Here is a 26,548-nt window from a genome sequence, read left to right on the forward strand (position 1 = left end):
GATCACAGTATTTGATGCACATTTCCTGCTTTATAGATGCTAAAACCCCCACCAAATGGAAGGTTAACTACTTAATGACCATAAGCACATAGCCCCCAGGCCTACTGGAGCCAAAGTATTGATGACCTTAACCCCTGGGACACTGTCCTGTAACCTCACCATCAACCAAACAGAGAGCTGTGCACAAACTGATCACATACCTTGGGACTCCCCTCCCTCACCTTGCCTTTAAAAACACTTTGCTGAAACCCATCAGGAAAATGAGGCTTTTTGAGTACTAGTTGTCCCGGACTGTTTGTATGGCGCCTTACAATAAAAACGGCACTTTCTTTCACCACAACCCAGTGTCAGTAGATTGGGTTTACTGCATGTGGATAAGTGGACTCAAGTTTGCTTCAGTGACACTCACAGTACTGCTATGGGGCTTTTGCACAGCAATGGGAACCATAAACAAGACGAAAAGACAACCCTCAGAATGGGAGAAAATATTTGCAAATGAAGCAACTGACAAAGGATTAATCTCCAAAATTTATAAACAGCTCATGCAGCTCAATATCAGAAAAACAAACAACCCAATCCAAAAATGGGCAGAAGCCCTAAATAGACATTTCTCCAAAGAAGACATACAGATTGCCAACAAACACATGAAAGGATGCTCAGCATCACTAATCATTAGAGAAATGCAAATCAAAACCACAGTGAGGTATCACCTCACACCGGTCAGAATGGCCATCATCAAGAAATCTAGAAACAATAAATGCTGGAGAGGGTGTGGAGAAAAGGGAACACTCCTACACTGTTGGTGGGACTGTAAATTGGTATAGCCACTATGGAGAACAGTATGGAGGTTCCTTAAAACCTGAAAAAGAGAATTACCATACGACCCAGCAATCTCACTACTGGGCATATACACTGAGAAAGCCATAATTCAAAAAGAGTCATGGACCACAATGTTCATTGCAGCTGTATTTACAATAGCCAGGACATGGAAGCAACCTAAATGTCCATCAACAGATGAATGGATAAAGAAGGTGTGGCACATATATACAATGAAATATTACTCAGCCATAAAAGGAAACGAAATTGAGTTATTTGTAGTGAGTTGGATGGACCTAGAGTCTGTCATACAGAGTGAAGTAAGTCAGAAAGAGAAAAACAAATACTGTATGCTAACACATATACATGGAATCTAAAAAAAACCCAAAAGGTTCTGAAGAACCTAGGAGCAGGACAGATATAAACACAAAGACATAGAGAATGGACTTGAGGACACAAGGAAGGGGGAAGGTTAGGCTGGGACGATGTGAGAGAGTAGCATGGACATATATACACTACCAAATATAAAAAAATAGAGAGCTAGTGGGATGCAGCCGCATAGCACAGGGAGATCAGCTGGGTGCTTTGTGACCACCTAGAGGGGTGGAATAGGGAGGGTGGGAGGGAGATGCAAGAGGGAGGGAATATGGGGATATATGCATACATATAGCTGATTTACTTTGTTATACAGCAGAAACTAACACACCATTGTAAAGCAATTATACTCCAGTAAAGATGTTTAAAAAAAAGAAAAAGAAAATAATGGCGGTTTTGTAAAGAAAAGGGAAAAGCCAAAAAGTGCTGGATATAATTGAGGATTTCTGTATTAGAGATTCTGCAGCACTGAAGTACAAGAAAATTGAGTAGGGGGATGAAGATTTAAGAATGTTCAACTTTTTATGAATTTAATTCCTTTCACCTTTTTTTTATGAGTAATGGTTAAAATTTGAATTGCTTTATAAATTACTTTTGGGTGATTAACTGTGTTTTTTAAAATGCATCTCTGTACAGAGACTCTCTCTGACATTTATTACGGTGGCCTAAATAAATAAATACATCTTGAAGGTCTTAGTGGTAAATCACCACGTTTAATTCCAAGAGAATTTAAAAGGTAAAGAAAAATTAGTTTCAAAAATATTTTCAACAAGTTGACATTTATGAAAAAATTTGAAAGATGAGCAGCTATGGGCATACCACCTTATTTTAGCTGATGAACTAATGAATATAGACTTCACACATTTTCAAAGTACTGAACTGCCTTTTCTTCTATAACAATCCTCAACCTATACCAGGTTAAAAAAACTAATAATCTTAAATCATGATTTCTTCCCTAAAATCCCCTTTCTTCTCTTTTATAAATCCTCCTTAACATTAATTTTTTCCTATCATATTTCTTAGCCTTGATTATTTCATGTATTTGATGTACAAATATACTGAACACTTACAATATATACAAGATACTTTCTTTTAAAGCTACATGTTAGTTGACACTTTTGTGCTTGACACTGGAAGATACACTGTTGGAAAATTCAGCCCCTGCACTCAATTTTCTCACAGGTTAAAGAAGATTCAGACAAGTAAATCCACAATTCAACACTCTGCTATAAAAGATATGAGAAAGGGTTGCCCAGGGGGTTTTGATTGTAAAGAGCAGGAGAAACTATCTTTTCCTGGGTATGGGAGGATTCCTAGAGGAGATGTTACCTGAGAAAAGGAAGATGAAAAGAAATTGCCAGGTGAATAAGGGATATTTTTTTAGCTTTTATTTCTCTTCAATTCTCACCAAAAAAGAAAAACTCAAAAAAAATAAATGAAGGTATATGACTCTCAGAGCTCTTTAGGCTCTTTGGTATCTATATTTGTAGCTGGAGATACATGTGCCACAATTATGTTCTAAGTTAAGGGAGTCTGCGTGTGTCATACATCAAGCATGTAGCGCAAGCTCATGTTAATAAAAATAAATAAAAATTCAGGTATAATCAAGGTAGAAAAGCAACAACTCACTACATATTCACTGATACCTTTCCTCTAGTCTCCTCTCCTGTGTTCCTTTCACCCACCCAAATGTTTTGGTGTGTAAGCTTTCCTCTCAAGACAATGGAGTCCACAGCATGGCCATCACAAGTTTGAGTGTTGAACAATAGGTGAGATCCCTAGTGAATAATTATACCCAGTTGGAGAAGACTGAACAGTGCTTGGAGCCAGGTGAGAGAAATAGCGTTTGGCTTATCTGCTCTGAAATAATATCTGAAAGACTCAATCCATAAAGTTTCCATATGGTTGAAAGCAAGTTGAAGAGTGAACCCTGGGTCTTAACGTTATGTGTGTGTGTGTGTGTGTTTGTGTGTGTATGTTCTGATTCATCAAATGTTAGGGAGAAACATTTTATGATAGAAAGAGCATTGGCCCCAGAGGCATGGGTTTAAAGTTCTATATCTGTCACTCTCTTGCCAGGAGGCTTTTTTAAAAGCTCATTTAATGACTCAGTTAATGCTTTTTTACATTTGAAAAAGCATGAGGCTTTTTCCAACTTTAAAGTTTGATGATTTTATGGTCACTTTTATTTGCAGCTTTTAAGACTCCCCATCTAAATAAACTCTTAGGCTCCGTGACGTGTGCCCAACCTAGACATGCCGAAGGGGCTTTGAAATCCTGGCCTGCTTTCAGCCAACTTTATGCATTTATATCAGCTGATTTGTTACTTGATAAAAATGTTCAGGATAATGCAGTCACTTTTTTAAATGCTGTAGAAAAGACCACTTCAGAAACAGATTAGAACAGCCATGATAATGGACCGGAGTCCTGAGGCATTGAGCTGAGAATTCCATCTCCCCCCTGCATGAGAGAGGCAGATCGTTACCCTCTACAGCATCTGAAGTTGGGGATTTGCTCCCTACCCCCTAACTCTGGCTAACAGCTTCCCATCAGCCTACCATCTGTGAATGAATCTGGACCTGCAGATTTATAGTCTCAGTTGGTACCGTGTCTTAGGATGTGGAGGACAGCTTGCTTTATTTTTCCCTAATGCTGCTTCTTCCCAATCTTAAGAGCTAACTCAAGATTTAGTGAATAATCTATACACACGTTACATGAGCTACTCAGATTCCCTCCCACATCGTGTCTTCCAGACTGAGGAGTTCTTCTAACCGCCTATTCTCAAACGGAAGTTCCTCCTCTCCCTCGATGGTTTTTGCTTCCCTCTGTATTTTAAGGTGTACTTATCAAAACTTCCTAAGAACTTCTAGGTTTAAACAAATTTCTATTTTGTCCAAGGGTAAGACAATACCTTTCACTTTGTTTCCAATAACCTTTGTGATAATGTCCAACAAATTTGGTCAGTGTTGGTTTCCTGGTCGTAATCTTAGACTGAACCTTCAGGCAACGGAGTCCTTAGGCTTTCTTCCACAGTGATAATCAGTTCTCAGAGGCTTCCATCTCATAGAAGAGTTTCAATGATTTTACCTGAACTGTTTCTCCCTGCTCTTATTAGAGCTCCTCTGCTCATTTCAACTCCTGTTCATCCTACTTTGATGATTTTTTTATTACCTGGAAGAACTTAGTTCTGTGCACAAATTTGGAAATTCTCCCATGGTACTTCTTATCTTGAGCCCTTGAAAAAAATGTTAAATAAGGCCAGTTCAATATGCCTTCTTAGGGGTTCCTATTATAAACCCTTTTCCTTCCAGAGAAAATGATCATTTATCCCAACTCTTCATTTACTCTCTAAGATAATTCTCTCTCCATCTCAAAACATTGTCTCTAATCCCAAGAAAACTCAATTATTTAGCTTTAGTGAGGTGTAATTGATATATAATAAACTGTACACATTTAAAGTAAAATAAATAAATAAACTCAACTATTTCTAAACTTCCAAGTATATATAGATAGCTGATTACTTGTGACCTCTCACTGATGGGCCTATTCCACTCAACTAAAGACAACTATGCCGCAGAAATGCACTCAGTCTGTGTAGAATACAGATCTAAATGTCTACCCACTTACGGTGTAATAATGTATACTTAATAAAATGCTCTGTAATATTGATGACTGTGGTCTTTAGTGTCCCATGAACCTAAACATGTTGATTAACGGAGTAAAATGTAGATTTCACTGTGTGTTATTTACAGGAGCTTTATTTTTATTAAGGTCATTGCTAGAAAAATATGTTTCTGCTAATAGTATTTATACTATACATCAAAAGTTAAAGTTATTATTTTGGCAAGATCAGACTCCTGATACTCACTTATTTAGTACTGCCCAATAAATTTTCAATATTGGAATTCTTTATCGATGAAGAATAAAGAATTTATGATACTTTTATTATTCACCTTTTACATTTGTATCCACTAAGAAGCATTTTCACAATACATGCATATGAATATTTGTGGATTATTTTAATGTATCTTTCACAATGTTAAAATCTCTTTCAAGACCCATTTGCTGTTAAGAGGTCTTACCTCTTTAATAATAGATGATAGATGATTTATTGTCATATTTGCCAATGAAAAGGAAAACCATGGCCAGAATTTGTGATGTCACTCTATGTAGACACATATGCATGGAAATAACCTGTAGGTGTTACACACACACATATATAGTCCTATATATATAAGTATATATTTTTATATGTATATATTGTGCATACATATGTATGTATATGTATATGTGTGTGTATGTACTCACTTATCTTTCCACCCACCCATACATGCATCCATTGATCTATCTAGCTATCTTCCAACACACAGTACCCCTACAATGATAAAATAGGATCAGAGTTTCATAGAAATATAGAGCCCAAAAGATCCTTAGACATAGTTTAAAAACAAAGAATGTTATTCTTAGAGGTGTAACTCTCCAAGATAGCACCAGGAGAAAGAACTCAGCTGGAACCTAATCCCCATATTCCAATTACAAGTTCAGTTTTCATTCCACCATACCACACTGTCTTTCGCACAGATATCTGTTATACAGATGGATAGATACTGATCCTTAGAAGACAGTGTCAGTGCTGAAACTATTTTCTGTACTGAACACCCTGCTGTCAACTAAATTCTCGTTTGAGTTTTGAAGTTTACTGATGGTTTCTGTCAGTCCCAAGCCCTCCTAGGCATTTTTACACATAATCAATATGAGGGGAGCTTCCTGTCTGGCATCAATCAGTTCTTTAAACAACAATTATCTATTAAAATATTGTTCTTAAGTCAGGAAAAATGGATGTTAGTGTCAAACACAGCTTTGCTCACTCTCACACACACACACACTCACACAAATTACAAATAGTATTCGACTGCTCTATATTTCAGGCTATTCAATAACTAGATAAATGAAACATACTTTCTGTCTACATAATTTTTTTTACTATGCCAAGGCATACACACTAGTTGTTCCCTGCAGTACCTGCCGAATGCAACTAAATTTGCAACAGAGTTAATCACTGGTGCAGCTGAATATTTTAAGAGATTTCTCCTCTAGTAGGAAATTCATCTTTTTTCCAAGAAAAGGGCATTTACCCACTCCTTCATCTCCAACTGAAGTAGTTCCGTGATTTCCTTCCTTTCTCTGATTTCCACACTCCAATTCCCAAAGACAAGCTCATTTCTGATGACCTTTCAGTCTATGAGTATTTGGGGTAGGAGTGGGGGTAGTCCACAGTTAAAATAAACTTTGTATACAATCACTTTCTATGTTGTTATGAAATTATTCTAAGCTTCCCTAATAATAAACTTACAAAGAAACCATGCAAATGATTCAGATGTGCATATGGAGATAGCTATTATCTAGAAAGCATCCAGATTTCTTAAAAAGCCAAAAAACAAGAGACTGACTCACTCAGGATATATGGAAATATAAGTGAGGTAGGTGGGCTAGAGTGTATGTCATTATCAATAAAGCCCTAGGAGAAAATCATAATTTGAAAAGATACATGCACCCCAAAGTTCACTGTAACACTATTTACAATAGCCAAGACATGGAAGCAACCTAAATGCCCACCAACAGATGAATGGATAAAGAAGATGTGTTCCATATATATATATATATATATATATATATATATATATATATATATATATACACACATACACACACACACACATACACACAATGGAATATTACTCAGCCATAAAGAAGAATGAAATAATGCCATTTGCAGCAACATGTATGGACCTATCATACTAAGTGAACTAAGCCAGACACAGAAAGACAAATATAATATGATATCACTTATATGTGGAATCTAAAAAAATTATACAAATGAACTTATATATGAAACAGAAAGACTCACATACATAGAAAACAAACTTATGGTTAGCAAAGGGGAATGGGGTGAGGGATAAATTAGGAGTTTGGGATTAACATATAAACATGACTACATATAAAATCGATAACCAACAAGGACTTCCTGTATAGCATAGGGAACTATATGCAATATTTTGTAATAACCTATAAGGGTAAAGAGTCTGAAAAAGAATATATATGTATATATATGTGTATATATATATATATATACATACATAACTGAATCACTTTGCTGTACACCAGAAACTTATACAATATTGTAAACAACTATACTTCAAGAAAAAAATTAAATTAAATAAAAAATAAAAAATAAAATAAACACCTAGATATATTTTTGCATAACTGAATTAAATTCTTAAAACCCCAAAAATGAATGTTTTAACTGAATTTGAGAAATGAAGACTAAATTAAATCTTGGGTTTAGAATTAATTTGATTCATAATGGAAGGAAGTTAGAAAATAACATTTATTAAGAACAACACTGTTTAGCAATCCTATATGAAGATATAACACACAAAATATCTCCTATTACTTCCCTGTTAGAAGAGCTCTTTGCTTTAATACTTACACTACAGAGAATTTAATTAGTTCTCAATCAAATATTCTTCAGCCAGTGATTATACAGCAATAAAACATATCTGCATCTGCAAACTCAAGGTAACTTTTATAAGAACACAGTGGTTGGAGAAAATCTTGAGTTACATTCCAAATACACTGGGTAAAACTTCAGACTCCTGTGTAGACATTTTGAAAAGCCTGCAAAGTGTCACAGAAGAGGATGTGCAACTCTGATGTTACTGGGGTTAAGAGAGGCCATGTTACTGCAAAGCAATGTTTGTTAAAACCATATTAATTATTAAGTGGTTAGGATATGATGATTTTAAATATCTATATTATAACAATTTTTTGTTTCTTTGGTTTCATTGCATTTCAGGAAATTTGTTGGGGTTGTTGGGCTAACATATAAAACATATTAAAGGTTTCCATTAAAATAATAGGACATTTTTTCCTGGTTACATTTTAACAAAACTGCTTGATTTTTACAAATGGATTCCTGACCTCAAGCAGGAGACACCTTTACATATAGTATCACATTTACTTTATTTTACATAGAATGTCACTAAAGTTTACCACAACCCATTTAGTTATCATTGCCTTTTACAAATAATGAAACTAAAACTGAGAGATTAAATAACTTACCCAATGTCACACAGCTCATGAGCGGGGGAGATCAGAGTCCAATTCAATAGCCTTTGAATTTTTCACTATATAGTAGGACCATAGTTCAACTAATCAGGTATTTATTGAGTTTCTAACTGTGCATAACATTTGGTGTTAGGCATTAGAGGGGCACATAATGATGCCTACTTCTTGCATCACTACAGTTTACAATCTAGTAGAAGGCAAGTGCACACATTGTTCTATTTAAGAGTCTAAGAGGAAGCAGGAAGGTGAAAAATGGCAAATATTTATGCAAACAGGAGTTTTACAGGCCATCTTGAAGGGCAGTGTATTTAATACAGGACTAGAAGGGTACAGATATTGCAGAGAGGTTTGATATGAACTAGGGCATAAAGGGTAGGCCATCGCAAGCACAGATTACAATGTGGACAAAGGCGTGGAAAAAGTGACAGCACATGCAGAGAGATGTAGGTAAGGAAAGCCTTGAAGGTATTGAAGAAAACAAGTCTACATGATACTTGTTAAAGATAGCAAGGATAAGTCAGGGAGACTACTACAGAGGGGCTGTGTAGTAGGAGAGGGAGACGGGGCTCAACTCCTAATATAATAAGAACAAGTAGAGATATAAAGGCAAGGAGCAGGGTGGGGGTCAGTAGAAAATTACTAAGAGGAAACATCAGGGCTAAGGAGAATTCTGGCTAAATCAATTTGACAGAAGTTTTTTCTGTAGTCAGGCTAGGGTGATAAGACATGAAGGGTGAGGGATAAAGAGTTTGATCATATATCAAGGGTAGAGGATTTTTGCTAAACTGACCCACCAGAATTCATGCTAATACTAGTCTAAATGGGCCAAGGACAGAGCCTAAGGTCAGGGACTAGTTAGAAAGAGGACTCAGAGAAGGCTGACTCACGTTTGGTCAAAGAAGAGTGCTATGGTCTGAATATTTATGTTCCCTCAAAATGTATATGTTGAAATCCTAACCCCCCAAATTGGTGGTATTAGGAGGTGGAGCCCTTGGAAGGTGATTAGGTCATGAGGGTGGCACCCTCATGAATGGGATTAATGCCTTTTATTTCAGATTTTTTGTGACTATTATTATTATTTTCATTGAAATATAGTTGGTATACAATATAAGCTACAGCTGTACAATATAGTCATTTGCGATTTTTAAAGGTTATACTCCATTTATAGTTATCATAAAATATTAGCTATAGTCCCTGTGCTGTACAGTATATCCTTGTAGCTTATTTTATACATAATAGTTTGTACCTCTTAATCCCCTACCCTCTCCCCTTCCCTCTCCCCACAGGTAAGCACCAGTTTGTTCACCACATCTATAAGTCTGTTTCTGTCTCGTTATATTCACTTGTTGGTTGTATTTTTTAGATTCCACAAATTCCTTCATGAATGGGATCAATGTCTTTTAAAAGAGGCTCCAGAGAGCTCACTAGCCCCCTTCCACCATGTGAGGACACAGCAAGAAGGTTCTGGCTATGAATCAGGAAGAGGGCTTTCACCAGAATGAGACCATGCTGCTATCTTGATCTTGGACTTCAGGCCTCCATAACATTACAAAATAAAGTTCTGTTGTTTATAAGCTACCCAGTCTGTGGCATTTTGTTACAGCAGCCAGAATGAAAAAAGACGGAGAGAGAATCTTTGCCAGAGGCAATTCCTTCCTCCCTTCCTCCCTCTGGCCTTTCTTCCTTACTTTACTTATTTCACTCTCCAACGCATATTCATTTAGTATCTACTTTAAGGAACTGAATAGATGGAAAACACAGGTTGAGCTATAAAGATCACTATTCTTATAGTATACAGTTTATTGGAGGAAGAGATAAGCGCCTGTGACAGAGCATGACATGCACAATTTTATTTTAGATAAACTGGTCAGGAAGACCTTTCCATGGAAGTGACATTTAAACTGAAGTTTGAAAGATGAAAATGTAGTAATGTTGGCAAATCTAGAGTGATTTTTGTAAGGACTTACTACACATTTTACTTTATTCTATATGCAATAAGTTGTCAAATGTGTTTGAAGATAGAGGATGCATTCTAATAGTGTGGATAAGAGCTTGCATTTAGCCTGAATATTAAAGAGGCCCCAGGAAACCCGACCATAGGGAAACCCAAACTCTGCTCCCAATACAAATGCTACTTTTTAAAGAACTTTCACCCTTTGGTCAACCTACTGTCCATTGAATTTGTTGAGGTTTGTGGATATTAAGACTTAAGCAAGAGAGGCAACTTGATTATAGTACAGTAGTTTGAATTTAAGCAAAATGGTATGCCTGAAATGTAGGGGCCTTTTTGTAATGTAATTTGAAAATGTGGTGAGTTTCTTTGAATAGGCAACCCAGACTGACCATTCAGTGACTCTCCATAAGAGCGACTACAACACCCAATTAGCACCATAAAAGGGAGAGTCGACATGACAGAGATGTGAGGTCACCATTTTTACCCGCACCACACGCTGCCATTGTGGTTACACCTACTGGTGTAAATACTTGGTGAAAGAGGCGGTGCACCTCCCTGTGACTGCAGGCTACTGAACAAAATCACCAACCTCCCTTCAATAGGAGCATATAAAATTCTAGGCCTGGAGAAGAACAAGTAATAAAGTAACTATTTACTCTCCCTGAGTTCATTATCCTCTTCTCTTCTCCCTACTGGGTCGAAGGAAGGCAGAAGATAGCATTAAAGCTCATTTTCAGGGTCTGCATGTTCAGTTGTACAGGTGGTGCACTGCATATTTATAGGAGTGTCATTCACTTTCTTCTTTACATGAATGGTGCCCCCTGGGAATTTTAGAGGGCACAACCTGTGAATCTGTATACGGCAGGCCTGCTTAATTTGGTTTTGCTCATATATTGTGAGCTTTTGTGTTGCTTATTCATTTTGTGTTCTCTGTGTTCATTTGTTTTCAGAAACAAACCTGATATCTGTTTCATCCTTGGAACCGTAAAATTCATCTTTAAATATACCTATATAGGTAACAAACAGAATATTATTTATGTATATGTAAGTTTATTTATTTATTACAATAATCTAGAATGTAAGACTTTACAAATAAACAAATGTGCAGAAATATGAACTAACTTGCTTGTGAATAACAGACCTGGAGCATGCCTCAGAGAAAGTGTGTACAATGGCTCAAAACTAGAGAGCATAGAAGCAAACTATCCACTGACACGGCACTAATAGAAAAGCTATCAAAAGTCTAAATCTGAGCAGAACCGGGAAGAAAGGAAATCATAAGAGGGATGAGACGTTGCTAAATAAATACATTTTTATTTCCATAATTAGAGGTAAGCATAAGGAAGAGATGAAACTAATTCCTAGTGTCCAGCCTATGTAAGTGGAAAGGGTGTGATTTCAATTAACAAGAATTTCGTGTTTAGATTCAAAACAAGTATTTGTGTCAAAGAACCAATTCCAGTAGATTCCATGAGACATGCATATTTATATTCATTTTTCTGCATCAATGCTTTCAAGCTTTTAACCCATCCTTCTGGTGGGAAAGAAAAAAACATAAAAATATGAAATATCTTATCAAGCTTTAATTATGTTTCCTTCTTGATTTAAAATTACTCTTTATTAAGTTAAAACGAAGATATTCTAGACTAACTCCAAAGCAGAATTGAAATGGCACACGAAAATGATCAAGCATGATTCAAGCATCTCATTTAACTGAGATTTTACTACGTTTGTGTAATGATGTCTAAAATTGTGTTTTCATTAAACATAGCAGAGTAGAGTGAAACAGGGAGAGTCATCCTATAGACCTTGTTTGAATCTAAACATATTATCTATTACTGTAACTTTCAGAAAATCACTTAATTTGCATCAGCCTCAATGCCTTTATCTCTGAGAATAGTAATACCTATCTTGCATGGGGCTTGAGATCAAATAAGTTAAAACACAAGCAGAGTGTCTAGCAATTACAGTTGCTCACTAAATAGCTCTTGATATTACCAATGGTCTCTGATGTGGGAAAACTATTACATAATAAAAAGATCCTTAATCTGGTATCTTTAAAATCAGGCTGAATGCAAAGAACTTCAGATTTTATGTCCTCCCTTTTTTTATTTTTACCCAGAGAATAATGCAATTCAGAAAACAGAGGGAGAGATTAATTTCCACTTCAACTGAAAAGTCATCATTATAAGATTTTTTTCATCATGTGCTATAGTACATTAAATATAACCATAAAATCTTTGTTACCTCTCTATTGAAAGGTAGAATGTGGTGTCCCACTTCTTGAATATGGGCTGATACAGTGGCTTATTCAATCAACAGAATGCAAGAGCAAAGGTGTTCTTGCACTTGTGAGGTTAAGTCATAGGAAGACTTACAGATTCCAGCCAAGTCTCTTGAGATGTTTACTTTGGGTGAAGCCACTCACTATGTAAGAGTTCAACTACTTTGAGATATCCAGGTTGCTAAGACTCCAAAACTACACCGAGAAATTTCATGGAGAAAGACAGAGACAGAGAGAAAACCAGCCCCAGATTTTTCAGCCTGTGCAGCCCAACTCAAGCCCCAGATTTGTGAATGAAGATGCCATCTTGGTTGGACATTTCAGCACCAAAAGATGTGACTCAAAGAAAACTTAGCCAGAACCAAGGCCCCAGACATATGGCACCAGTCAAGTTGTCTAATCTATCTCCAATCATTCAAGCCACCACAGCTGAGGCCCAGTCATGATGGAGCAGAGATGAGCCATCCCCAGTATTCTTTATCTTTATTCTTAGCTCACAAAGTCCTGACTATAACAGCATGGTTTCTATTGTATCTACCACTGCGTTTTGGACTGGTTTCTTATACTGCAATAGGTATCTGGAATATATGTCTTGATCATTTCTTATAGTTCTAAAGCCACGGAACTCCTTTTACCCATATTCAGGGAGAATGCTATCTCTTGTTTATTTTCAGTCTCCCTTTGAGTCATAGAATCTGTTCAGAAGCTTCTTTGGACAGAGTCAGTAAAAGAAAACTCTTGATTACAAAACTCCATTATTACAACCAGGATAAAAGAACAGCCAAATCTGCTCACACACACCCCATTTTTTCACCACATCATAAACAATGGATTGGCCAAATTTTTAAGTGCTTGACTCTGTTTGAAAGTAAGCAGCTTTCCATCTTCAACCTCTTCCCCTCCAACTCAACTTAGAGTGATGCTCTAGTCAACCTCCGGACTTCCTGATGCACCTCCCATCTCTGAAATGAGAAGTGAAGAAAAAACATCTTCAGAAGACTTCTGATATCAAGACAAGGGATAGAACAAAGGCCAAAGCAGCAATATTGCCATCCAGAGGAAAAACTACTGAACCTACACTGCAATACTCAGAAGGAAAGTCAAGACATGAGAGAACTAAGTGTAAAGCACAGCTATATTGGTGGCTTCTATTTAAATAATCAAGGTCAATAAGTAGGTCTCTGGGATGATGATCCTTATACCCTGTTACTTGCACCAGAATTGGGACATAACCAGGAACAAATAGTTCAGGAAGCTAGAGTCATTGACACTGAGAGCCAACTACAGGGAACACCAAACATCCGGGGCTATTAGTTCATGTGCTTCTGTACCTAAATTTGGAAAGACTGTAAGACTTTCTGAATCTTCAGGTAACTTGCATACTATTCTAATCATAAGCAATCATGCTCCCTCTTAAGCTAAACCATACAACTTCAGAATCAGGTGTAACTTCTTATTGGTACCACTGTCCACTAAGCAAAGACAGAAATACAGAAGTAATCCTGATCCCTGCCTTTCCCTCATATATTCCCCCTCCTCACTTTTCCCTCTTTCCCACATATTACTAGGTTTAGTCAGTTCTGCTGCCTAGAGATCTGTTAAAGTCCTTCATTTTAATCATATTCCTTTGCCCTGATTCAGATCCTTGTCATCACTAGCCTAGGCTGCCCTCTATCTATTTCTGACCCCCCCATCTGAACTGTTGCCCTTCATATTCATCCTCAACACTACTATCAATATTATTTCTAAATTGCAAATTTGACCATCAACTGTCTAAAGACTTCAACATCTTTCCATTGCACTAATGATAAAGTCCAACTTCTAAACATGTCATAAAGGTCTCCATTTTTTGGCTTTGCTCTGCCAATTTAACTAATGTCTTTTTTTAGTAATTAAAATCTACTATCCTTGTTGTTTTACGAGTGTTAGCAGTTGCTGTTCTCACTTTTGAAAATATTTCCCCCTTTCATTCACTTAGAAAACTCCTATTCATCCTTTAAAACCCAAATGCAGTGAAACCGATTTTCTCTCTCACTCAAATCACTTTCTCCTCAAAACTGTAATTTTACTTCTGTGTAGCTCAATTGTTTGTTATACTCTAATGACAACAGATTCTTAAATATACTCATCTTTGTATCTTAATATCCGATAATATGACTGACATTTAACAAACGCTAAACATACTTGACACTTGAATTGATTGAATTGAATTAAACTGAATCAATCACTCTCAAGAACACTAACGATTGTGAGGGTTTCCTGCATCAAGAGTACAAATCACGCTGAATTTTCATAATACTGCTAGTTTTGATTGAGGCACAGCAAACAAGTTTACAACAGAGTTCCCCTGTGAAAAGAATAACTTCAGTAAAAGATAACAAATACACTCAGAAGTCCATAAAGGAGGCAGGGTAGTCTAGGGGATTCTGTTCTCATCCAAAGACTTGCTGAGATTTGATTCAGAGGGGAAAGATTGATTTTTCTAGCTTAAGTTAAACGAGGCATGGAACAAATGTCAAAAGCAGGACATAGATTCTTCACTGTCACACCAGTAAAGTTACCATCCTTCCATCTCCTTGAGAACAAACAAGAAAGCCTGCTGTGGACCGTGAACAAAACAACAACTGTGAATTTACACAGCTCCTTCAACTTCTAAGCTGTGTACTGAGAGTGAATTAGAGGTCTCCTCCAGATAGCATTGCAAATGAGCGTTATTTTATTTTCACCAAGCCTTTCAGGTGATACATGCGACAAAATCAGCAAAGTCAGTACTCACTGTGGCAGACAAAGTAACTATTATGTATCTGTCCTAAAAGTTCCTGTGATGTTCTGGCTAGTTTTGCTTAAGTACTATTTATAATATTTATGAGAAAGGAGGACAAAAATGAACCTGATGCTTTTGTGGAGAAGGAATTCCCTGGCTGAGCAGAAAAGCCTGCCAAAGTTTTGGTGTTTCTTGTTTGTTTGAAACAAGACTGAAGGACCATATAATGCAAGATGAAGCCATTAACAGTTAAAAGAGAGAGGACACACTAAAGAGACTCAGCCAGGGCCCTGGTAAATTATCAAAAATTGTGGGCTTTCTTAGTGAGAGTCTAGGATTTGAGAAATTCATGAGGAGGAAAGGCGGAGGTCCCTGGGCACCTGAAAATGAGAATTGCTGCATTGAACTAGGCTGACTTTGGCATGGCATTTTGAAGAAGGCAGTCATATGGAATGTAACGAATAAATAGAGTATATCAGAGCCTGAAAACGCCTCCTGAAAACCTGAGAATAGGCTCATGTGGGTGAAACGAGGTGAAGCACGGTGCTTGGTACACTATAAACCCTCAGTAACATTGGCTGGTTTTGAATGAAATGAAACCTAACCTGAATCCAGTCCCTACTCGGTAACAGCGGGGAAGATAATGGGTGCCTAGGCAACGTCTAGCAAGTTCTGGGCTAGAGGCGGCTCCCAACTCTTGCGTCACCAGGGGCCACAGAACTGAGTCGGGAAGGGAGAAGGGAGGAATCTGTGCGGAGGGTCATCCGACTGAGTCGGAACCGGACACTCTGGCAGGAAGTAGAAAGCGAAGAAAACGAAACGACCACTGGTGAATTTCAACACCACGTCGTGAATTTCAGATAATTTTCCACTTGTTTATTAAGGTGGAAAACTCGGATTCCAACGATGAAGGAGATGGAGTTTCGGCCCAACACATAAGTCAAACGGACCGATTGGTTCGGGAAGAAGATTTCTCCAGGTTCGTAAATAATCTGAGTGAAGAAGATTACGAACTTATGAGAGACAACAATCTTCTAGGCATTCCAGGTGAAAGTACGGAAGAAGAGTTGCTGAGAAGACTTCAGCTAATTAAAGAAAACGCACCACAAGACTCAGATGAAAATACAGGTATATTTTGCTTTTGGAGGGAATCGGATGGGATGAATAAGGAACTTCATAATAGGAAATAGTAACTTCATAATAGTAAAGAGTAAATTATACAGAAGTGACTTACATTAATTTGGTAAGTAACTTCTCATAAAAAGAACTGGCATTTACTTGATTTTTGGTGAGCATGTCAAGGTATGTTTGTTTGTCTTCCTGATTCACATTTGGGTTGTTTTAATTGGGAAACAGTGCAAAGTAACCTATTTGTATTTTTCTTGGTTTTCGACCTCAACTGAAAGTCCCTCCTACTTCCTGAATTATTTTTTCTACATAGACATGTAAAAAAAGCAAACAGAAATATTCTCCACTGGGGACAATTGTGCTCTCTTCAACACCTGGGGACATTTGACAATGGCTAGAGATATTTTTGGTTGTCACAGGGGAGGCATGGGTGTTACTAGCATCTAGTGGGCAGAGGCCAGGGATGCTGCCAAAGATCCCACAATGCACAGGATAGCTCCCCAAAACAAAGAATTGTCCAGCACCAAAATGTCAGTAGTGCTAAGGCTGAGAAACCCTGCTCGGACCTCAGGTCTGGTGTCCTCCCTCCCAGTGTGAAGTAGAGGATTTTGCTGTCTAATGAAGAGGATACTATAATACTTTGGCTCTTGAATATGGTCTTATATGTACCATGCTAGGTTCAGTCTATTCATTTGATCTGACCTTCAATTTAATGTCAATTAAAAATCTTGGTAACATTAAGAAGTATTCAAAATGCAAACACTTTTAAACCTATAAAACTTGTTTATGTTTGGGCAATAACCTTATATTTTAAAACAGCTTATCTATTATCAAAAGCACATAAGTGAAGAGCCTACAAGTAGTCATGTTGGAGACTAATGAAAATTAGACAATAATGTAAATTGAACTAAACTACTAGCATTGCACCTTAACTGGTGTTTACCTTGTTTAATTGCATTAGTGTTTTGACAGTGGACTGAAAAAAAAGTCTCTTGACATTCCTCCGACAGTGGTACACAGGGCTGTGTATATGATGAAATACTGAAACATAGACTTCCTCCGGATTCCCTTTTTAAAAAATTCTCTAAGTTTATCTAGGATTAGCTCACTCTTTTTGGATGGAATCCAAACTTTTCTACCTTTACTTATAAATCTACACAGTGCAGTTTATAAAATATTAACTCTATAAATGTGAAATCAGTTGAAAACATCTGAGTATTTAAGTTCTCATTTTTTGTTTGTTTTTGAAACAAAGTTTCAGAGTGCTATTTTATGATGGTTCTAATTTTGGTGGTTCTTTTATGCACCCTCCCCATTTTTTTTGTTAACAGACAGAGGAGACTCTTCAGATGACATGTCTAGTGGTGACTCTCTAATAGACTGGCTTAACTGTTCTGGACAAACTGAAAATATGACAAGTGGACAAAGAGAAAACCAATCTTGGAGGGAAGAGAGCCTAATTAATCCTAAAAGTGATCAGTTCATATTCAGTTTAGAAATAAATGTTAACCTTGATAATGGGAGTCCAAATGCAGAGAATGAATATGTAGCATCTGCAAGACTTTCCAGAAGAGAAAATATGGAAGACAGCCAAAGGCAAGTGGAAAGTCCACAATCTGAATCAATATTTACAAGACCATCTATGTCTGAACAAGATACAACTGAAACATTAATGGAATTCCCACCTACCACAAGTCAGCGAAGAGCAAGAAGTAGGAGCCCAGAGTATCGGAGAACCAGAGCAAGAATTGAAAGTTGGTCGCCTCCACGTTCACTTAGGGAAATTGTACAAAGACTTAATCATAGTATACCCTCTCAGAATTTTGAGCAGCCTCTGCTAAGTGAGAATGCGAGATTTTCTAGAACTGAGCACCAAGAAATATTGACACAGCAAATGACTGGATTTGAGTTGCAAAATAGCGGTCTTATTGAAACTTCTAGAACAAGGAATGCCGTTCATGGAGAAAATTCTCCAGATACAACCAGCAGTGGTGAATCTTGGGGAATGTGGGAAATATATCCAACCATACCCTTCAATCTTGAAGTAGGACAAGTTTATTCTGGAGCATATTCTCAGAGAGACAGCAGAGCTAGTAGAACTCAGTTAACATCTGAGACACCAAACAACACTGTCACTTCTGAAAGTGAACGAGGACTGAGGCATATGTATTCACATTCTGAGCAGGCAGGTGTGAGAGCTTATGTCAATACCATTAGAAATCCCGTTTGCAGAACTTTAAATACTAGATTAAATGATACAACATCTGTTCCAATTCAGAGCACGTTAAGGCAGACAATGGCAGAATTTAGTAACTCAAGTAACCTTATGGACAGTGACAGTAATTTAGAGCATAGTGTCTCACCTCCAAGTCAAAACATGGAATGGCTAGAGTCACCTAATGGTAGTAGTAGTGGTACATTTGGTTCTGATTCAAATGCTAGCTATGATACCCATTCAAGTTCCACACTGAGTTGGCATTCAAGCCCCAATTGTACGTCTAGTTCCAGTTCTAGTCCTATTTCTGGTTCCAGCTCAAGTGATGAAAATTCAGGAATTAGCTCACTGATGTTTGAAGGCAGTGAAGAGACAAACTTATCATCAGAGACCAGCCAAGGGGTTAGACAAATTAGCCTAATAATATATGATGAAAGTGACTCTGGGTCCTCCCATAATCTGCAAACTACAGGACTCACCAAAGCACAGATTGACAGCTTGGCTGTAAGATCTTTTGGTGAAAATGATGCACTAAAAGCCTGTAGCATTTGCCTTACAGACTACACAGAAAACAGCAAGCTTCGCATACTACCTTGCTCCCATGAATATCACATTCACTGCATTGATCGCTGGCTGTCTGAGAACTCTACCTGTCCGATTTGTCGTGGGGAAGTAGTGGATTCCAATGAGAGTGAAAATCCTGATTGAGATCTGAATTCGCAGCTATATAAAGTGTTATAGGGCTTCCCTGGTGGCACAGGGCTTGAGAGTCGGCCTGCCGACGCAGGGGACTGACAATAAAAATTAATTTCACACCATAGCAGTTCACTGAATTTCAATAAAAGCTTAGCATGTGCACTGGGTTGGGATGTTCCTGATTCCATGGGAGAAATGCCTTAATATGATATAATGAATCTAGATAGATCCTAGTAGTATTATCTCGTCATGTAAATCCCAGACATCTCTTAGCCCTGTTCAATCCTGGTTGTGCATGCAAAGAAACAGAAACCCAACCAAATATCAATAATTAAGAAGCCATTTAAGACTACCTTAGAGTCATTCACATAAAGAAGTCATGTTACATTCCTAGAATGCCATAAAAAGCTTTGAAACCCTTCTCTTCCTATCTCTCTCCACAGCAGTTTATCCCACCTCCCTAACACTACCTTAACGTTTCTCCTATTCCCCACTACCAATGTATCAGTCAGTTCTAGCTAAAAACTGATGGCACACTTTAAAAGAGTGATGGAATAGCATTTAATGAAGAGACTAAAGTGTGTAAAGAATGAAGGGAAACCAAGAGATGATGAAGTAGCCTGAGGCTAGCAGCTGTGAGAAGCCAGTATTATAACCACTAGGTTTGAAGGGGCATAGAGAGATAGCAGTTCCTGCAACCCAGAATGTCTTCGAGTTATAGGAGAAGCCCACCCAACAAGAGATGTAACCTTAGAAAATGGCATCCACTGCCAACCTAAAGTTTGGAAGGGGGCAGATCATGGAAATAAATACCCTTGCCTTCTTTCCTCCTGACTTCTAATCACTTATCAGTAGTTCATATTAACCAAACCCAACCTGAAGACACAGAGAGACTGGTCCATGAAGCTGATAAAGATCAGCCTCCTGGAATCACGAAGCAGGGTTAAGAAGGATGGCGAGTAGATCCGGTAAGCAAATCAGAGACCATCTACTATAACCAGCATTCCCAACTCTCTTCAAACCCAGCCTGTGTATGCTTTCTTGCCTCTTCCACTTCCGCTTGTTCTCTATTCCACTCTATGACTCAGCTCTTTAACAACCCTCTCTATTTTCCTTTCATTTACTCAGATCTTGTATTTTTAAAAGTGATAAGATGACAAAGCCTTAGAACTTAATTACCTTTTTCTTAAACATGTCACACTTTGATTTGCTGTGATTGTAAACAACTAAGGATAAAGGGCAGTTATAGGTATGTCTTTAATTTTTGCTTCTTCAATATATTCAAGCTTCAATTTCTTTCTATATATGTTTAGTTCATATACTTAATTTTTAAAACAGATTCTGATTTCTTATAAAGGGTTTTATGGTTTATATATGACTCTGAATCCTTGTGTGAATGACCCAAAGTAGCCAATTGCTGCTTGGAGCCTCACAAGCTGCAATATGAAAGCCTTAAAGGTAAAACTTGGCTTCAGGAAACATGTCTACATAGTTCAATTCTAATTGTCCCCAGTAAAACCATCACCCAAAACCCCGAGTATTTGAAATCAAAATTTAGGTCATGCTTCCTTCCAACCTAAACATAGTGAAGGACTTTTCTCCTAATTCAGCCTGAAGACTATTTTTGGGGGGTTGTATTGGCCAGTCCAGAAAATTTTGCTTAAATTTTTCAATCCTGGTATAGGTGAGAGTACATTGTATTATAACCTAAAGCAATAATCAGAAATTTTGTGCAATGTGCAACCTATACAAATGTAGGCAGTGTTAAGTATACACCTTCTCTAAAAAGTTAAAGTCAGCAACATCACTGACCTTTCTTTTCTCTGTGAATTGCTGGCAGCCACAGTATTTGCACATAAGTACAAAATATAAATGGGGAGTGGTGGTGAAGTTTTTGAAAACATCTTTGAGGTAGCATATTTTTCACACAGAGGATATCTGCATGGCCAGAAATGAAGGCTTGGATCAAACCTCTGAAATTTACATTAACTTCTGAAAGTTGTTTGAATAGTCTGATTTTTAGGAAGTATTTTTGATATCAGATATACTTCATTTAAAGTGAGTAGAATAATTATAACAGTACTTGGCTTTCATACTATCCTAACAGATTAAAACCTTCCAAAGGATGATAATTGCTTAATTAATGCTTCAGTACATTCACATGCACCTTCTGTGGTCGACAGAATTCTAAGATGATGCCCAATGATCTTTGTAGGAGCCCCTCCCCTTGAGTATGAGACCTGTGAATGTGATGGAATATCATTCCCATTATTAGATTATGATATATAGCACAGTTGATTGGGAGATTATACAGAGTGAGCCTGACCTAATCAGGTGGGCACTTAAAAGGCACAGAGAGGACTTCTAATCCAGATAAGATGGTTTATACTCCCCTCTCCCTGCTCCCCCTTTATACGCACAACTATATATCCTGGAAATAATATGAGACAACCAAAGGAGATCTCTGAAAGGTCTAGAGAAGGTGAATTGCCTAGGGACCCTCAGAATGGATGAACAGCCTCATGGCAGGGCACCTTATGACCCTCTACCAACAAAAAAATGTGATCCAGGCCCAGCATTTCCTAACTCCCAACTTAGTAACAGGAAGTGGCTCAAAGAGGCTCTTCCTCCATCACATCAAATGGGAATCCCCCAAACACCAGGCGAGCCTTGCAGAACCTGCAACGACGAACAATTGGAAGCCCTGATGACACTAAGTGACCAGGGAAAGTGCTTTCCTTCCCCACTGGGCCTGAGATCCCCCTTCACCACCCAGACACATCAGTGGCTAAGGGTCCCAGCAAAAGTGCTCCTACCACAAAAAGCTCCCACCTGGACAATGCTCTCCTCAGATGGGCCTGAGACTCCTCTCCCCTCCCCAGAAACATCAGGCAACTTGCTGGTACCGGCAACGGAGATCCCGCCACAGAAAGCTCTCAACCTGGTAAGCACCCTCCACTCCTTACAGTCCAGGGAGACCCTGTCACAAGTGCCTGGCCCAGGAAGGACTCTTCATCACGTGTTCCAGAGATTCCCTTCCCTCACCAGAAGCACCAAGTGCCGTATCCTGGGGAAGCTACTTCAGACCCCATAAGCAGCATGAGAAGGGACCAGAGGTAACCCCACCTGCACAAGAGAAACAGACCATAAGAGTACCACAGAGGGTCAGAAAATTAGGTTATCATGGAACCACCATCCATAAAAGTACAGGAAATGGGTGCCAAACCTATAAAGAGTGAATGCCTGCTAAAAATTAAAAAAAACAAAACACTTTAAATAGGGACCAAAGTATCCTAACATAATAGCCAAAATGTCCAAAAGACAATAAAATATCACTACTTATACCAAGAACCAGATACATGACAGCTTGAATAAGATGTGACAGATGATGCCAACAGAGATGAATTAGATGTTAGAATTATCTGACAAGGGTTTAAAAATGCTGATTTCAGACCTTTAAGACCTTGAACACAGAACCTAGTCACTCCATGCCAGTATCCCAACCTATAGAACTGTGAGCTAATAAAGGGAAGCTGTTTTAAGCCATTACATTTGTACTAATTTTTTATGCAGCAACAGACAACTAATACAACTTCTCATCTAGGATCCATCCTGTACCTAGAAAATGATTATAATGAGTCCTAGACAAGTAAATGGCTTAATGTCTTGATTCTAGGCCCACTATAACATTATATTCTACCATTTTTCCCAAAAATGAAATCCCTAATTCCTGCTACTGAAGCTGCTAGAAGACAGTATCCTTCCTGTTTGAACAACCACCAATATCTTATCGCTCTAACTTTACTTCACATCACCCTATCTCATTCTACCAGTGTATGCTGCTTATATCATAAACCCAATTTAACACTCTGACTTTGAAACTATAGAGCCACTTATTTTGCTCTCAAAGCGATTGCTGAGTATTATATTGCTCTTCCAAATCATATTCCTCTCTGTCTGCCCTGACAAATCAGAAATGGAGAAGATTTGTACCTGAATCTTCTGAGCTCAACCTGATATGTTTTTTACATTACAGTATATCAGTTTAAATACACAGCATCACTGTGGTTGTGAGCATAAATATTTCCATCTTAAGAATTTTCTCTGTATTTTCTTGGTAGCTTTTAAAACATTTGTTTATTTTGGCCTAATTCCAAAAAAACCCTTATCTGAATAACAAATTCTTTTTGAAAGTAGTTATAGCCTGTGGATAAGTTTTTGATAGCAATATAAAGTCTATCTTTTTTGGCTAACCATGAAAATAAGTTGTGCTCTCAATATTCCATGAAGAATTAATTATAAAGATTCTTTTGTTAATGCAAACAAGCCTGAGCATCGAACAACATGAACATCAAAACACTGCATGTACTGGAAAGTTCACAAAGAAATGTGACGTTTCTGTTAAGTAATATTACTTGTTATCCATATGCAATACTTTGAGATCTTCAGTATCTTCTTTACTACAATTAACCAAACATTTCATGTCTTTTCATTATTTGAGAGGTGAATGTATACTCCCTTCAATGAGAAGTTTCCTGGTATGAGAATTTCGAATGGAAATCTGAACTGCATTTCTTTTCTGTGACTTCTTTTAAGATTTGAAAATTCGTTACCATCTTAACTCAGGCTTTCTCCCTATGAAATAAGAGGCTCTCCTTTGTGTGATATTCAAAACTCTCCATTTTTAATCATCAAGCCAGCATCTTTAACATCACTGCAAAAATGTGAGGATTTGGAAAAGCATGTTGGGGAAAATCCTTTTTCTCTCATCCACCATTCGTAGAGGACAGACACTAATTATAAGCCAACTCTGGGCTCTGGGTTCTCCATTCTCACATCACTAGTCACAACACAGTTATCTACCACCCCTGGCCTTGTCATCTTCTATTCTGGAAGTGTATTTTTTTTTCTTTAGTAGCACTTGTGACTATCTAAAACATTTTTTATTTATCTTGTGCTTGTTTTCTTCCCCATTCCTATCCCAAAATAGAAGCTCCAAAAGATCTTTCTTTTTTTTTAAATTACTACTACATTTCTAAAAACTAGAACAGTTACTGGCATACATACCCACACCCACACACACACACACACTGCTTCAGAATTTTTGGCCACTGTGAGCATCCCAGACTTATTTTTCACCCTTTATTCTCCAAAGAAAACCTATTTTAATACTGTTACCTACCATCCTGGATTTGATGTATTTCAACCTAGATCTCTCTCACTTACTTAACATATTTGTATAGGGTTTCTTGCCTATTAAGTTATAATATCTGCCAACCCTTTTCTAAATCACTATTTCAGTCATTCAACGCTGACCAAGAATGTGCCATGCGCGATGCTGGGTGCTAGGGTTATAGTTACGAAGTACAGCACTTATCATGAAGAAATGTATTACATTTTAAAGAAGGCAGATGAATAAACATACAGTAACACTCTAGGTCAGGGATGCCCTGACACAGATTCAGATACAGGATAAAATGGAATGATCTAGGAGGAGAAATCTACACTAATAATTCAAACCTCCTTAAAGTTGGGTTATATCTGAGTTGTATCTTACAGGACTAGTAGCAATTAGCCAATGAAATGAAGTCATTAATTTTATTCTAAGCAAAATAAACACTGCATGCAACAGTAAAGATGCATTGAAAATTTAGGGCTCAGTAAACAGTAAGTATGAATCATCATGCTCTGGGGTAGAAGAGGAAGAGATGTAAGTACATTAGCAAGAAATGAAGAGATGAGGCCAAAGAGGTAACAAGTGGTATTGTGTATCAGGCTGAAGAGTTGAACTAGATCTTCTAAGCAATGCACAGTCAACATGATTTTTCTAATAGGAATAAAATTTTTCAATTTTTAGAATGGTCATACTAGCAGGGATATGAACAGATTGTCAAAATTTAGATTGTCCCACTTACGGAGTTATGGCATTAACTGGAAGAAACAAGTATAAAGTCCTGATATAATGGTGAGACAGTTGCGATATGGATGCATATAGATTCAAGTAGTGTTAAAGAAGCACAATAAAATTTGGTGGCTGCTTGGATAATTTAAAGATGACCTTAAGTTTCTGGTTTAGGTGACTGAGTAGATGGTGAGAAGTTCCACTGATATAAGAAATGCAATATAACTTGTTTGTCATACTAGAGGAATAGATGACAATTCAGCTGGAATCTCTGAGATTTGAGATGTCAGAGTGATATTTTAGTGGCAATGTTCATCTAGCTATCACGGAATAACAAGTATGCTTCTAAAATTAGGATAAAGATGCCAGACTGAAGTCAAAGAAGTATGAGGTATTGCCTGTGAAAGTATGTTCCATGGTAGTAGTGGAGGGAGATGGATGGAATCCTTTGGAACAGGAGCAATTATAAAGTAGACAGACATAAAGAAGCTAGCAGAGATAATCAAGACAGAAAAATGAGAGGTGTAAAGATAATCATAAACACAGAGCTCATGGTCTTCATTCATAAATATGAAGAGAAAACAAAATATCTCTAGATATTAAGAAGAATGTAAACTCCTAGGAAAGCAAGGGTTTTGTAATTTTCACTACAATAGCCATAGCACCCAAAAAACACTGCCTTGCCCAAAGTCGATGTTCCGTAAATATTTGTTGAGATATTTGAGATAGGCATGACATAAGAGAGAATAAGATAAATATTAAAAATAGCAAAATGAGTCCTGGGAGAAATAGGAATAATTCATGGACTAGGAAAGAACCTGAAAGGCTTAGTTTTACCATGAGCAGATGGAGACCTGCCACTATTCTAAACACATACAAATGTTGAAAGAATAAGTCTTTGGCAGGGACTGTAACAAACACACTGGCCATTATAGATCACCTGGAAACAGTCTTTACATATCTTTTTTAAAAGGCTCCTTTTTAAAAGAAAGAATTGGTAAGAGGGTGGTTAAATGCCTTTCTGTCAGGCTTTTTATTTGGAGAAAAAGGTGTAGGTGAAGTAACTCTGCCCCACATAGACTTTCAGTCTATGTCTCCCTCTTGCCATCCTGAGTTACTCAGGAGTTCTGCTGGGCACATATATATCTCAGAAGCTGAAGTCCCCTCCTTGCATATTATAGTAGTGGGCTTCCCTTTCTTTCAGATTTCACCGTTATTATGATAGGTTTTTGAGAGGCAAAGGTAATGGCTACGTATGCTTACATTCACAAACATCTTGAAGCAGA

At 37.5% G+C, this 26,548-nt stretch overlaps 1 protein-coding gene across 1 annotated transcript; it reads left to right on the forward strand.

The window, feature by feature from the left end:
• Nucleotides 1-299: 299 nt before the first annotated feature.
• Nucleotides 300-19,372, forward strand: LOC309807201 (E3 ubiquitin-protein ligase RLIM-like; the record flags this gene model as incomplete). Its single annotated transcript, XM_082626542.1, has 3 exons — nucleotides 300-410; nucleotides 16,206-16,449; nucleotides 17,781-19,372. The coding sequence occupies 3 exons, from the start codon at nucleotides 300-302 to the stop codon at nucleotides 19,370-19,372; spliced, it is 1,947 nt and encodes a 648-aa protein (XP_082482668.1).
• Between the last annotated feature and the right edge of the window lie 7,176 nt (nucleotides 19,373-26,548).

Source organism: Mesoplodon mirus (genome assembly GCF_964341445.2).
Source record: "Mesoplodon mirus genome assembly, chromosome: 1".
In the NCBI taxonomy this organism is placed as follows: domain Eukaryota; kingdom Metazoa; phylum Chordata; class Mammalia; order Artiodactyla; family Ziphiidae; genus Mesoplodon; species Mesoplodon mirus.